Genomic DNA, 14,297 nt, shown 5'->3' on the forward strand with positions numbered 1-14,297 from the left:
AAGCTCCTGAGTAGCCGTGCCCATTGGAGCGGGAGACAAGAGCTGGGGTCTCTGCCAAGGACCAGCTGATTCCGATTCCAAGAGTCTGGTCTCAGAGCAGGAGTTGCCTGTGGTTGTACCTCCTGCAGCAGACCCCTTGTCATCCCAATCCTTAATATTCCCTGCATTGAGCCCAACTGCCCCAACAGCATTGCCTGCCCCTATGACATGGCCTGCCAAGAGGATGGTTCATAGGCAGGCTCCCAAAACCTCAAATTCCTTTTCTCCACTGGGGAATAGCAGCCTCTGGAGCAAAGCACTGCTGTGCCCAGGCAGCCACCTGCCCTGGGAATTTTGTGCTGGTTTGGTCCAGGGCCAAGGAGCACTCAAAAGATTAAAGTTCATAAACTTGAAGTTGGCACAATATCAGAGCAAGTACAGCCTACTCTGGTATCCTTGCATTTGCCGTGCTTTTGTGCACTCCCTGCGAGTGTTGCCCTGCTGTATATTGGAGGAGACACAAACCTGTGGACTGGTGAGCATTATCTGCCAGTCCAAGCAATGCTCTCTTCAGCAAAGAGGCCAGAAACAGTTCTACAGGCAAAAGCAGCAGTGCTGGTGTGTATTTTTCATTAAGGATGTTCCCTGGTTTTGAAGGGCACAGCTGTGCTGCAGCTCCCTGCTCCAGTGTCAATTTTCTGCTTGCCCACACTGCTTCAGGACTTCATTTAGGAGGACACAGCTGGTTTACTCCAAGGTGAAACCCAGGAGTAGTTCAGGTGAAACCTCCCTGCATGGGCTGTGTCCTGTGGACAGTATCACTCCAGAGATACTCTCTACACACTTCCAACATGAGCTTAGCAGGATTTACATCCCAAATCTGTCAGCCACCCTCACACCATGTTGTAGCCCGTGTAACAAAGCTTCCTCAGCCATGTGCTATAAAATCCCTGTCCTGGAAAGCTACAGTGTGGCCTCATATTATTTATTTAATTGTTTTTAACAAAAACAAAGAACAAAAAAACACAGGAAGATCAGTGTGCAGGGTCTCAGTCTCTATCATATGGATGAAGGTGAGGCCTCCAGCACAAGCCCAATCCATCCAGATGCCTAGTTTTAGCCCATTGCTTTTTGGACTTTCAGCCTGGGATCACTAGTTTCTGAGCCCAGGTTTTCTCTGTGGGTAGACCAGTAAGGATACAGCTGAATCCTGCAAGAAATTTCCCTTGAACCTGCCAGCAGCATCATTAATTCCAAATTCCCTGTTACAAAAGGTGGGGTTTTTTTAAAGAAAAAGTCAGTTTGTCTCTGTAGCCTGGGCTCTCAGACAGGGGCACTTTTGCAGCTCCTCAGGAGCTATGGGAATTGCACTCCAGCACTCCCCTTGGATCTATGGTCTGGACACAGCTCCATGGGTACACTTGGCACATCATTTAACCCCAGCTGGAAACCACACTGAGAAGTGGGACAAACCCAGCATTTCTAAAGCCCTTCACAATCTACCTCAAGCTGATAATTTCTGTTAAGGGTTGCCAACCTTCAGTTCCAGCAGCTTGTGTCCTAGGGATTTTGCATTTACCAGCAGTTCTCTAACAAGCCCTCTGTCCCCCTACGTGCCAGGAAGGGGGCTGTCATTCACCCCGCTGCTGGGAAAGGGCTTTGTCACTCTCCTTGTCACAGGACAGCGTCCCAGAGCCAGTGAAGAGGTGGTTTGCAGATCTGGGAGGCACCCTCTGCTTCCCTTCTCATTGGCCTTTTGCTTTCAGTGATTTGGCCAGCTGAAATGCCCCACCAGCCTCCGTGACAGCATGATTTCTGTCCAGCAACTGTTGCCCGTGTGTGTAGGACATTCCAAGGCATGAGGCTGGGGCAGCACCATGTCCCACGAGCCCCACAGCTGTCCTTCATCCAGCATTGTCCAGCTTGAGCATTTTGTCCAGCCAGGGAATTTTGTTCTTGTGCTGCAGCTGTCCACAGCTGTGCCCCAGGAAGCTGCCTGATGGGGAGAGGGTGCATCTCCTCTCAGAAAGCACCTGCAAAGCAGAAAATTCCAAACAGCCTCCTGTTGTTTTCCCCAGCTCTCTCCTCTTCCAGTAACTCTCCAAGCAGCTGCATACAGGGTTGTGAACCACAGAGGTGGTACCACCAGTCAGACCCCCATGGCACAAACACAGCCCTCCTCACATTTTCATTTCCGTGTGTAACAGCTGAAAAACCACAGAATCATGGAATGCTTTGGATTGGAAGAGAACTTAAAGCACTTTTCATTCCAAGCCTCTCCCATGTACAGGGACACCTTCTACTAGGCCAGGTTCTTCCAAGCCCCATCCAACCTGGCCTTGGACGCTTTGTTGATATGTCCAGGCCTCTTTTGGTGATTTTACAGGATGTAGGAAAGGGGCTCCTGCTGTGTGACCATGCTTTGCTGCTCCAGCTCCTCCACCTGAGGGCAGTTTGCATCCAGCTGGGCTCCTGCCCTGGGAGCTGGTGGGGCTGGATGCTGCAGGGCTTGCTCTGAGCTTGGCTCCCAACCCTCCTAATTCAGCAGGTAGTCCTGGAAAATCAGCTGCATTATAGGCTCTTTATTCCCCTCTTCCTGTAGAGGAATAAAAGTACCTGAAGTGTATACATTACATTACATTAATGTATATTAAGGTCTCTTAAAGTGACTCAGGGGGTCAAGAAAAATACACTGGCCAGGATATGTGGTGTCTCATTCACACTCTGCTTGGGATGCTCTGGAAGCTGTGGTGGGAGCCTTCACTGCATCTTTTCAAACATGAAAGAGCTCAGTCCTAGAGATGCTGAGGGTGGGGGAAAGAAGCTGGAAAGTGTGAACTGCTTTGTAAACCAGTTTGTAAACCTCAGACCTTCTGATCCTGGTGGGGTCAGTAGGAGGCAGCCTCACATGGGAAACTTGTGCTAATTTGGGCAAAGTACTGCTCCAGATGAAGTGGTGACTTACCTGGGGGTCCAAGTGGGGTCCCAGGGCCTTGTCTTCTGACTGGTCTTATTGCCAATAAATGTGGGAATCACATCCCCATTCATGCAAATCACTGAGAGTATCGGGCAGGAAGGATGCAACCCACAGCAGTGGAGGAAGGAGCCCAGGAAGGCACAGAGGTGTCTGAGCTACACCAAGGCACCAGTGTGATGGCTGAGGCTCATGGGCTTGTCTGGAGGAGGACAGCAAGCCACCTCCTCTCCCACTGCCTGTCCACTCCTCCCAGAGCATCTCCTGGGCAGGGCAGCCTGGACCAGGGCCTGGTGAGGCAGATTCAGCAGGTTGGTGATACAGCTGTCAGTGATGCTAATCAGAGAAGGCATCTTTTTATCATGGACCTTACTCTTGGTGAACTTATCACAGCACAAACAAGTTTGTGCCTTGCACGGCCATGCCAGAGGCAGTGGGAGCCTTTATCAGAACATCCTGCAGTGGGAAGGGAAAGATTTTTTTAACCACAGGCAAGGGTAGAGAATTGAGAGGCAGAACAAAAGAGCAAAGGATTTGGAAGGAATCACAAGTGACACCAGCAAAAACTCCTGGGACCTGCAGAGCAGGGTTGAGATGGAGTGGGAGGCACAGGAGATGGAGTGAGAGGATGTGACCAGGCTGTGGATCTTCTTTCTCGGCTGATTTTCAGCACATGGCCAGGGTGGGCAGCCCTTCACTTGTGCTGAATGAATCAGCACTCAGCAGCAACAGGGTTAAACACCGGCTTATACTGTCTCCCCACTGAGGACACTCCCCCTCGTCGCTGGCTGCAGAGGAAATTTTAATCAGCACCGCGATAAGAGCCCTTCAGTCCTGCTGGGAGTTATCAGCTCCTTTGTTTGTAAATGTAACTGCTCAGTACCAATACACTTGGCTCTGGGTTCCGGCACTTCTCTGCTCCACAGCCCTTTGGCTCAGGCTGCACCCTCCCTCCAGCCTAATCAGGGTGTTAAAACAGGCCAGGTTGTGCTGAAAACAAGGATCAACCCCGAGCTGTTTCCTTTCTACCCCTGCTGTCACTGAGAGAGAGAGCTCTGAATTTGAGGCGGTTTTAAGCTTCAAGGAGTAGCTGATGAATATGAGAGCCTGGTAATTTAGCCCTCTGCAGAGTACAGACAATATATTCATAATCATTCTATATGGAAATGAGCTAGTAATGCAATCAGGTTTATAAATCAAGCCCAGGAGACATGTTAGTGCTGTTTGCCTGAGCTTCTTGAGCGATCTATCCACAGGAAAATGTCTGTCTGACTCTTGGATGGGGCCAATTAACTTATAAAGATGCTCTCTCCTCTCACAGCGGCTCATTTGTTTACTTGGGCTCTGCCAGCTGGTGCTATTTTCATTCTGAGAGAGGGGGGGCAGGTCGGTAAGAGATTTGTTGGAAGCCTGGGCTGCAGAGGAAGGGAAACTGGGCTCAGGAGAGGCAGCACCTTTATCAGCAGCACAGCAAAGAGATTGGGGTTTAATAAACAGCTTCCCTGTGTGAGCTGTCCCCAGGCTTCAGAGCGTGTCCTTTCACTCCCATAAACGTGGCTGCCTTCTTTTATCCCTGTTCTATTGAGCAGGGAGGGATAGCTGGAGCTCAGGCTCGGTCATGCCCAGGGCGAGGCATGGACACAGGAGCACATCCCACACTCCGGCAGCTTGGGGAGCAGCACCAGTGCCTGGTGGAGCTGCGAGGGTGATGCCAGCACCCAACAGAACAGTTCTGCTCTTTGCTTCCTTCTGGCTTGGTCGCATCCTGCCCCACGCCATGCGGGGATGTGCTGGGAGCAGGATGGGATCTGCTTTGACTGGGCAGGATTTAAGGCAGTGCAAGGATGTGCTGGGAGCAAAGGGACGTGGCTGGAGCAGGGCCAGCACGGAGCTGAGGTCAGAGCTGACACCAGAGGGTGGTGTGGTCTCATGCTGGAAAGCCACCGCTGGAGACACATCCCTGCTCTGGCACATTCGTAGGGAGAGGACGTGGAGACAAGCTCACATTTATTTTTTTTCATAGAGATTTTTAATGTTTATTTTTTAACAGACTTAGTTTAAGTTTTTGTTTTCTACAATAATTCAATGTAAAAATCCCAGTACAATATACAACAGTTTGAACATTTGGAATAAGAAATCCAGCTTGGGGAGACACGTAAGTTCAGCTAGTCCCTAACACAGGTAGCGAATTCCCTCCACCCTTCCCCAGATTTACCAGCCAGGAAGGCTTATGGGCAGGAATGCTTTACAAATGTCACCCCCACCCTATAAAGACACTTGGTGCCCTGTCCCTGTGTTGCGGTGGGACAGCCCCTCAGGCACAGCCCCTAGGAAAGGGCATCATCCCCTCCATGGGATGGCTGGGAGGCTCCACATGGCAAGGCAGAGTCTTGTGAAGCGAGGCTGGCTGGCCCTTGTGTGTGAGTGACGCAGGAGGCTCTGGAAAGGCCCTGCATGCAGGTCCTGCAGGGTTTGGAGCTCCCTTGGGATGGAGAGGAGAGCTGTCCTCCCCTTGGCAGCAGTGCCAGCAGTCTCGTGCCCTAGTGCTGCTGTAAGGCTGTTGGAAGGGGATGGCCGTGGCCCTGCAGGGCCCAGCCTGAGGGAAGGACAACAAGGATGATGAAAGATCCCTGGCTCTTGGGTCTGAGGGGACAGCTCAGGGATCACTCACTGGCCTGGGAGCTGGCAGCTTTTCAGGAAGCTTCTTTGGGATGGCCCATGGTACTCAAGCAGCCTGGGAATAGTCCTGCTTGAACAGCCTGGAGTGGTCCTGCTCAAGCAACATGGGATGGTCCTGCTTGGGCAACGTGGGAAGATTCTGCTCCAGCTACATTGGATGATCCTGCCCAAGCAGCCTGGAGAGGTCCTGCTTGAGCAGTTTGGGGAGATGCTGATCAAGCAGGGTGGGATGTTCGTGCTCAGGCAGCATGGAATGGCCCTGCTTGAGCATGGTACGATGGTGCTGCTGGAGTAGTGTGTGGTGGGTCTGCTTGAGCACCATGGAGCAACTGCAAGTGGCAAGGATATTTCTTCATGTCCTGCAGCATCCCAGGCAACACCTTTAAAGCCATTCCTGGCCTTTCTCACCCCTCCTGGAAATCTTTCACTGCTTGAAATGATCACAGGGGAATCTAGTCAAGCTCCGTGTTCCATATTAGTTATTGCTAATGTTAGATCAGGATATTGGTGACTTTATCTAGCTGAGTTACTCAGTAACCTTCCAAGGGCAGAGGTCATCCCCTTTTCCCCCATGACCAGTCCTAGCTGCACTAGCCCTAGGGAGAAGTGTTTTCTGATGTCAGGAAGGGCCCTTCCTGTGTGCATCAGGGGTGGCTGAGTTGGTAATGGCTTTCCTAGGTCGGTAAGGGATGGGATATAAGGCAGGTGAGAAGCAGAAAATCGCAGCTGGAGTTAGATGTGCTAGGAGTAAAAGAGTGCAGGGAGGAATGGGAGAGATTGGGCTGGGAGAAGATTGGAAATCAGGACAGGTAGGAGATGAAGGAGAATGTAAGGACAGTTAGAGAGGGAGCTGTGAGGTAAGGAAGGGTGGCTGGAGGTCAGGGAGGGGTGGAGAGGGAAATCTGTGAGGTTGGTGGGACACTTAAGGGGTGAAGAGGGATAGGAAGGTGGGGAGAAGTGGAGGAACATAAGGAGAAACAGGCAAACTGTGGGAGGCAAATAATGAAGAGATAGCCAGAGGTCGAGAGTGAGAGGGACAGGGCAAGAGGTGAAACTGCAGGAAAAAGTATGGGGAACAATGGGAAGTGAAGGGGCACAGGAAGGACTGAGGTGAAGGAAGAAGTATGAGATGCAGGGTGAAGGAGATGGAAGATGGTGGAAAGGACAATGAAGACAAAAAGTGAGGTTGGGGAGGATGAGGAGACTGGGCAGATGGTAGGGAGGGTGAGGAAGAAGAGGCAAATAGTGGGTGGTGTGGGGAATGGGGAAGGATGGAGGACAGGGGAATTGGAGGATGAAGATGGACAAAATGGAAGAGGAAAACAGAGATTAGATAGAAGGTGGTGGAGGAAAAGGATGTAGGGGAGATGGAGAAGAAGAGGAGGGATGAGGAAACAGCAGAGATGGACATGGATGACAGGGGGAACAGAGAGACACTAAGGCGATAAAAGAAGACAAAGAGTGGAGGGCAGTGAAGGAGGATGAATGAGGAGATGGGAAATGGATAAGCACAAAGAGGGGACTGGAAATGTGGAGGTGGAGAAGTTAAATTTGGGTAACATTAGCAGTTGAAATGATGGTAAAATGGTGGGAGGTGAGGATGGATTTTGGGATGGGAAAGTGAAGGAGATTGAGAGAGGAGATAGGAAGAGAGGAGAGGATGAAGAAAGATGTGGAAAAGATGAGGAGTGGAGGAAGTTAGGGTGAAGGTGGGAGCCAATGGAGGATAAGAAGGGATAAACTGATGGTAAGATGTAGAGGACAGTGGTGGTGGGAGCTGAAGAAGACAGTGAGATGTTGACATGAATATGAAAGGAAAAGCTGGAGGCCAAGCAAGGCAAGGATGGATGGGGCATGGTGAAGGTGAAGAAGGAAAAAAATTCAAGAAGAAGGTGGTGGTGAATGAAGATCAGGAACAGGAGGTGGTGAATGAAGGGGCAGGTTAGAGGGATGGGATGGAAGTGGCAGGAAGACTGGAGGGTGGGATATGGAGGGCAGTGGAGGAGCACAGGAAGGAGGGATGGGAGGTGGTAGGTGATGGAGGACAGCAAGGAGGGATAGGGTGCAGGAGCACAAGAGGGTGGGAGGGGACATGGTGTGTAATGGAGGAGCACAGCATGGAAGGGAGGGATGGGACACAGCTGGTGACAGCACACTGGAAGGTGTGGAAGGAGGGATGGGATGTGAAAGGAGTGGGGAGAACAGGGAGGGATTGGAGGTGGTGACAGTGAAGCGTAAGAAAGGACAGGACATGATGGAAGTTGCAGGAAGACAGGGAGGAGGGACAGGACATGGTGGCTGATGGAGGAACACAGAAAGGAAGGATGGGACCTGGTGGGTGATGGAGGAGGGTGGAAGGTAAGGATGGGACACAGCAGATGACTGCAAGGAAGGAGGGATGAGTGAACAACAGAGGAGCAGTGGAAGAAGGGTTGGGACATAAAAGAAGATACACAGGAAGGATGGGGTATGGTGGGTAATGAAACATGGGGAGGGGAAGTGGGATGGAATAGCACCTGAAGGAGGAAAGAGGGCTGGGTTGGGCTAGGGCTGATGAAAGAGCACAATAAAGAGGGATGGAACACGGCAGATCAAAGAGCAGGGATGAAAGGGGTGGGACATGAAGGATGATGGAAGAGCAAAAGAAGGATAGTGGGTTTTGGTGATGAAGGACCTCAGGGTGGGTGAGTTTAATGGAGTGAACCTTAGGGGAGGCTGGGACCAGCAGGTGATCAGGGAATCACAGAATCATTCAGGTTGGAAACGATCTCTGAGATCATTGAGTCCAGCCTGGGGGCACAAGGGCAGGAAGCCTTGGCAGCAGAGGAAAGGGGGATGTGGGGGTGTGTGCAGGCTGGGGTGAGCTGCTGGGCAGGCTGGGATGGGACAGGGCAGCTGTGAGAAACACCAGCAGCACAAGGACAGTGCAGAGCTGAGGGGAGCCTGGTGAGGGGTGACAGCGCTGGCAGTGAGGACCCCCAGGAGTTGACAAGGAGCCCTGGAGTTGGGGTCAGCACATGGGGATGGTGTCAGGGACAGAGAGGTGGGTGAGGAGAGGATGGGACACCATGAGTGGGCTGGGCAGCAGGCAGGATGGCAGGAACAGGGGGACAGGATCGTGTCACCCCTCTCTCTGCAGCAGCACTGCCCCAGACAGGACAGGCAGCACGGTCCCCCCACCACAGCACGGGAAGGCAGCACCAAGGGTGGGGTGAGGGGTTGCAGGGCCTTTATTCATCACACAACTAGCAGGCATGACACAGGGGTGCAGGATGGGGTGGGCAGAGAGCCTGTCATCGGGGCAGGAGGTGCCCTTCATGCGACCTTGGCATGGGCTGGTGAGAGGAAGCAGGAGGACAGGGCAGGAGCAAGAGTGGCTTTGCCCAAAACAACTCGGGTTTCACCCCAGGCTGGGCACTGGCATGTGGACAGGGGCAGAATCCATGGAGGGACTGCAGTGGAATCAGCCATCTCCACACCTTAAGCAAATTTTCCCCACAAATTCCTTGCCAGCCTCATCTCAGCACCCCTGGGAAATGCCCAGCACCATTATTTACAGAGTAAGACAGAACTGACCAATATTACAAATAATTAAAAGGCAGTTGTAAAAATGAGAAACCACATTCCAAAAAGTAGAGAGTCTTTTAAAAAAACCAAACCAAACCAAAACCCCAATTATCCATGAAAATGCTAAAAGTCACCTCAAAAGGATCTATGTACAGCAGGAGATTGCCCGTGGCAATGCTGGACCCGACTCCTCCGTGGCAGGCAGGGACACAGCCTGGCCCCGGCTGCTGGTGAGGGTGGGCAGCACCTGCCCCGAGTGTCCCCCACCCGGGTGACAATGGTCCCCCAGGGGCCGGCCAGGCGCCGCAGGAGCAAAAGGCCATCGGTGCTGGGGCTGCTGGGCCCTGGCTGATGCTGGTGTGTCCAGAGACACAGGCAGTGAGCGGCTGTCGTGGAGATGCTGACGGAGGCTGCGACGTGGCAGTGATGCAGCAGCTGCTGCGGGCAGCGAGCGGCCGGACAGGAGAGGGCAGCAGCCTCGGCAGCACCAGCAGTTCTTAAGAGAAACTGCGAGATGACAATGTGCAGAGGCCCTGGAAGCAGTGTACAGAGCTCCAGAGCAAAGCACAGAGCCCTTGGAGTGGTGTACAGAGCTGCTGGAGCAATGCACAGAGCCCTTGGAACAGTGCACGGAGCTCCTGGTGCACTGTACAGAGCCTCAGAGCAATGCAGAGCCCTTGGAGCAGTGGATGGAGCCCCTGGGGCATTGCAGAGCCCTTGGAGGAGTGTACAGAGCCCCCAGAACAAGGCACACAGCCCCACAGCAATGCATTGAGCCCCAGGCACCGGAAGGCAGCTCCATTTGGGTGAATCCCTGCCTGGCCCCTGGCAGGCAGCTCGAAAATAGGTCAGGCAGCTGCCTCAGAAATCTCTGTTCTCTGCTGGAGCTGCACAGAGGCACCAAGGCTGCTCTGTGTGGGGCTGGTCCCCCACCCCCAGGAGCTGTGCAGTGCCGTGGGGGCCGTGGCTGCTTCCCCCTCCCTCCCTGGGTAAGGCTTTTTCTGGTGGTGATGGAGGGATGCGCGGCGCAGACCGCGGGCCACGCTGCAGCCTCCCAAGCCACAATCTCTTAATCCAATTGGTGCCTCTCCAATGTAGCTCATTTCGGTATTTTTAAAATGCACTTGGTTTTACATTGCAGGCTGTCCGGAGTTGGGCAGAGCCAGAAGTGGAGGGAAAAAAAAAAATAAAAAAAAAAAAAAAAGAGAGAAAGGAAAAAAAATAAAAAAGAGAAATACGTATATTCAGCACTTGGAGGAGAAATAACTACAAGTGGCCCCAAGCAGGGAGGTGGGTGCAAGGCAGGGGCAGCACGGCCACTTGGGAGTAGGGGATGTGCACACACACACACAGAGGCACACAGGCCACCTCTCCCCACGCTGTGCACCCAGCGATCCCTGCTCTGCAGCTGGAGGAGCCCGGGGACCACCCGGGCCCTTCCCAGCAGCGAAGGGCCTCAGCAGCACCCCCAGAGCACAAGGGTGGCTGGGGAGGGCCCCAGCCAGCCCAGCCTGGGTGACCACAGGGAGCCTCCCACCTCCTTCCTGCCAGGGAAGCACACGCGGCCCGCGGCTGATGCAACCTCGCGGCAATCGGGCCCGCGGGATGCCGACAGGATGCCGGTGGGATGCTGGCAGGATGCTGGCAGGATACTCCGGAGCCCAGGCAGGGCGAGCAGCACTGGCACAGCCGCAGCCAGCACCCTCCAGCCAGGGGCACCAGCCCTCAGCCAGCCTTTCCCTGCAGTGGCCCTGCTGAGCCTCACCCCAGCAGCCTCCCCCGGCTGCTCTCCGTGTCTCAGCGCCCGCCAGCCCTCGGCACAGCAGGGGCTCACTTTTCGTTCCCGGCGCGCTGGCAGCGGGTGATGCAGCCACCCTGGCAGGGCGTCCCCGCAGCCCGGGGCTACCGGCAGCCTCCGGCTCCACATCTGCTTCGTAAGCGTCCCCGGGGCCGAGGGGACGTTTAGGAGACAGATGAGCCCGTGCCGCCTCCGAGAGGAGCCCCGCGGGCTCAGCGCGGGCGCTCTTCCGGCAGGACAGTGGATGGCAGGCACGCTGTGTCCCCCGGGCCCCCGTCCTCACTCACTCGAGGCCCCCGGCTTCTCCTCCGCCCTGGGGGGGTCCGCGGGGTGCAGTTTGCACTTGGAGGGGGAGTGGCGGAGCGCGGAGCGGGAAGGCCGGGCAAAGCAGGAGGTGAGGGACTGGGAGCTGCAGTCACACGCCGTGTCCTGCAAAGATAGACAGGGCACAGCGGGGTTAGAGGGGTCAGGCACCCCAATCCCCGCCACGGCGGGACACCCCGGGGGGCTCCGTGCCTCGTTACCTCGCTGGCTATGGCCGAGATGAGCTCGGGGTCCCGCAGGGCTGCGTCCTTACTGCCCTGGCCAGGGGACGAGGGCTTGGGGTCCTCGCAGCTGCCCTGCTTGAGGACCTTCTTGTTCAAGACACGGGAGATGTTTTCGGCTGGGTGGTGGGTGGTGGGGCTGAGGTGCTCAGCTCTCTTGCTCTCCTCCCCAGTGACCTCCTTCTTCTCCTGGGGGGCGGTGGGGCTCTGCGCCCGCCCGCAGACGTTCCTGAAGAACTCCTGCACGAGGCCATACTTGGGTGCTTCGGGCTTGGCCCGGCTGCTCTCAGGACAGCCTGGCTTCCAGATGGACTCGGTGCTGCCCGCGTGCTCCACCACACTGAACAGGCTGGACAGGCCATCGTTGATGTTGCTGAGGACGGGGCTGTCGCGGGTGGTGGTGGAGCGGGCCCAGGCAGAGCCGTTCTGCTTGCTCTGGTGCAAGTTCCACAGGCTCCTGTCCTTGGAGGCGTCCAGCTTGGAGGAAGACCTCCTCTGGAGCTTCGGAGAGCCGTATTTTGGGGAGCAGCATGGCCTCTCAATCCTGGAGTGGACCTTATCCAGGGAGGAGGAGATCTGCTTGCTGCGCACAGACACGAGGGAGGAGCTGCGCGGGGACCAGCTCTTGCCGTGCACGCCGGCGGCGCGGGGCAGGTCGGTCTGGAGGCCCACGCTCACCGTCTGGATGGTCTGTGTGCCCACGTGGGCCAGCCCCACCGTCTGGCTGGAGGTGCTTTTCACCTTCCTCTCGAGCGAGCTGGAGCGGATGGCCTGGCGCACGCAGTTGGTGATCTCCTTCATGTCGTCGCTCATGTTGCCGGAGATCTCCAGGTCGTGCAGCGAGGGGGGGAAGCGCGGCACCGGCGGCACCGCGCTCTCCCCCGCGCCGCTGTCCAGCAGCTCCTGCTGCTGCTTGGAGAAGTTGCACAGCCACTGGCTGTAGGTGCCCTCGGCGCTGGCCGACTCCTCCAGCTCCTTCGGCTTGGCCATGGTGAACAAGAATCCAGGCTCGATCATGATCTTGCCCTCCTTGTTGTGCACCAGAGGCGCCTCCAGCCGCCGCACCACCGGCGGGCTGTAGTAGATGCGGATCCCAGTCTTGTCGGGCGCCGTGTAGCTCCTCTGGATTTGTTTCTGAGCTGGGTCGTGCCCAGAGAGGCCGCTTGCCTGTGAGTAGTCCCAGGAGGAGATGCCCAGCTTCTCTTTGACCAGGCTGTCAGGGGCAGGTTGTTCGATATTCACATATGTACAGTTGGAGGGAGGAAGGCTGGCGCTGTCCCGGATCCCGTTGGGCAGCATCTGGGTGGTCGAGGATGCCTTTTTGCCCCGGGCATGGTCACCCAGCCCTGGCACGGTCTTTCCAGGGAGGTAGGGAGAACAGTCAAGCAAGCTTTCAAACTCTGACATGGAGGAAACAGACTTGGTCCTGTGGGAGGAGAGAGGATGGGAATCAAAAGGGGACAGGGGGTTGGGGGACAGCTGAGGAACTCTGCTCCCACCCCAATGGGACCTCCCTGGGCACCCAGTCCTGCTCCTCACAGGGAGCCCTTTGCCTCCAGGACTACCCTGGAACACGGTTGCATCTCCCTGTTACTCTCAGGCATGTCAAGCCCAGGGGCCCCCTCCATGTTCCTATGTTCCAGGGACCATGGAGGCATCAGCACACTCACCTTTTGAGGTTGGTTCCCTTGGCTTCTGCTTCAGAGATTGTCTCCTTGTCTGTGATTTTCTCATTGAGAGCCTAGGAGGGCACAGGAGAAAGCTCCGGGGTAAGCAAGCACAGGACCAGAGCACAGAGATGGGCAGGAGCTCAGGGGCTGCATCCTGCTCCCCTCCAGCACCACCAGCTTCCCCACACACTGAGGCACAGCAGTCCCAGGACTGCATGGAGCTTGCTGTAACCACATCTATTTAAAATCAGCTTTTTATAACCCCACAGTAGCTCTTGGGGTCCAGCCATGCCCTTCACGCTCTCATTCTCCTGGTGCTCTCCCTTGCAGCCTCATTTGCTGTTTAAGGGGTGTTCACTGGGGTGTTCACATCCTCCCATCTAACCCTTAGCAGAGACCTGAGCTCTAAGAGCACTCCACCCTCTGTTACCCACCTCTTTCCAGTTGCTGCTGTGCTTCTCCATTTCAGAGTGCTTCAATGCCCAAGGACTGGATCCTTTCTGCAACTGGAGAATGTATTGGTCACTCAACAGCTGCAACATGAGCCTCTCTGGGCAAGCAAAAGCATGAAACATTCTCGGGGCAAGCAGCAGAGGCTGGAGGACACGTGCAGGATGGGGGACACCATACCTGGTTAAGTTTGTTCTGCAGGTCCTTCGCTTGCTGCTCTGCCTGCTGCTGCTCCTCCTTGAAGCGAGCCAGCAGCTCCACCTTCTCCTGGTTCCAGTTCTTCTCACTGATCTGCAGCTGCTTGGTGAGGTCCATGACAGCGCTGTAGGACTCTGCCAGGAGATGTTGGTGCTCCTCACGCTCCCTCTTCAGTGCCACCTTCCAGTCTGGCAGCGCACGCTCCGCGATCCCTTTGCCTGCCTTTGACTCCAGCTGTGGGGACATGGTGGTGGCTGTGAGGGACCCGTGGCTCCAGCGTGGTGCTGGACATCTCCAGCAAACTTGCAGCGCTGCGGGCATCCCGCTTGCCACTGCCAGTCCCATGCTGCCAGGCTGGGCAATAAGCACGTCCCCAAGGATGTGACACACGCAACATGGCTTGTCCACGGCACGGCCAAGCCATGGCCAGCTCTGGC

General features: G+C 55.4%; 1 protein-coding gene across 3 annotated transcripts in view; it reads right to left on the reverse strand.

The window, feature by feature from the left end:
• Positions 1-5,018: 5,018 nt before the first annotated feature.
• The window catches only part of MTCL2 (microtubule crosslinking factor 2), a 30,268-nt gene continuing 20,989 nt past the window's right edge, over positions 5,019-14,297 (reverse strand). Inside the window, exons 11-16 of one of the 3 annotated variants that reach the window (XM_014254193.2) lie at positions 13,843-14,094; positions 13,647-13,718; positions 13,213-13,283; positions 11,522-12,968; positions 11,285-11,426; positions 5,019-10,341 (exon numbers count right to left, since the gene is read on the reverse strand). In XM_014254193.2, coding sequence (XP_014109668.2) covers positions 10,313-10,341; positions 11,285-11,426; positions 11,522-12,968; positions 13,213-13,283; positions 13,647-13,718; positions 13,843-14,094 — 2,013 coding nt within the window. In that variant the 3' untranslated portion in view covers positions 5,019-10,312. The remainder of the gene's footprint in view (positions 10,342-11,284; positions 11,427-11,521; positions 12,969-13,212; positions 13,284-13,646; positions 13,719-13,842; positions 14,095-14,297) is intronic. The other 2 variants (XM_014254192.2, XM_088064434.1) reach the window with 2 other exon arrangements.

The sequence above is a fragment of the Pseudopodoces humilis genome, chromosome 19, assembly GCF_049639895.1.
Source record: "Pseudopodoces humilis isolate 2021_Gansu_Grassland_sample_001 chromosome 19, ASM4963989v1, whole genome shotgun sequence".
NCBI lineage: Eukaryota > Metazoa > Chordata > Aves > Passeriformes > Paridae > Pseudopodoces > Pseudopodoces humilis.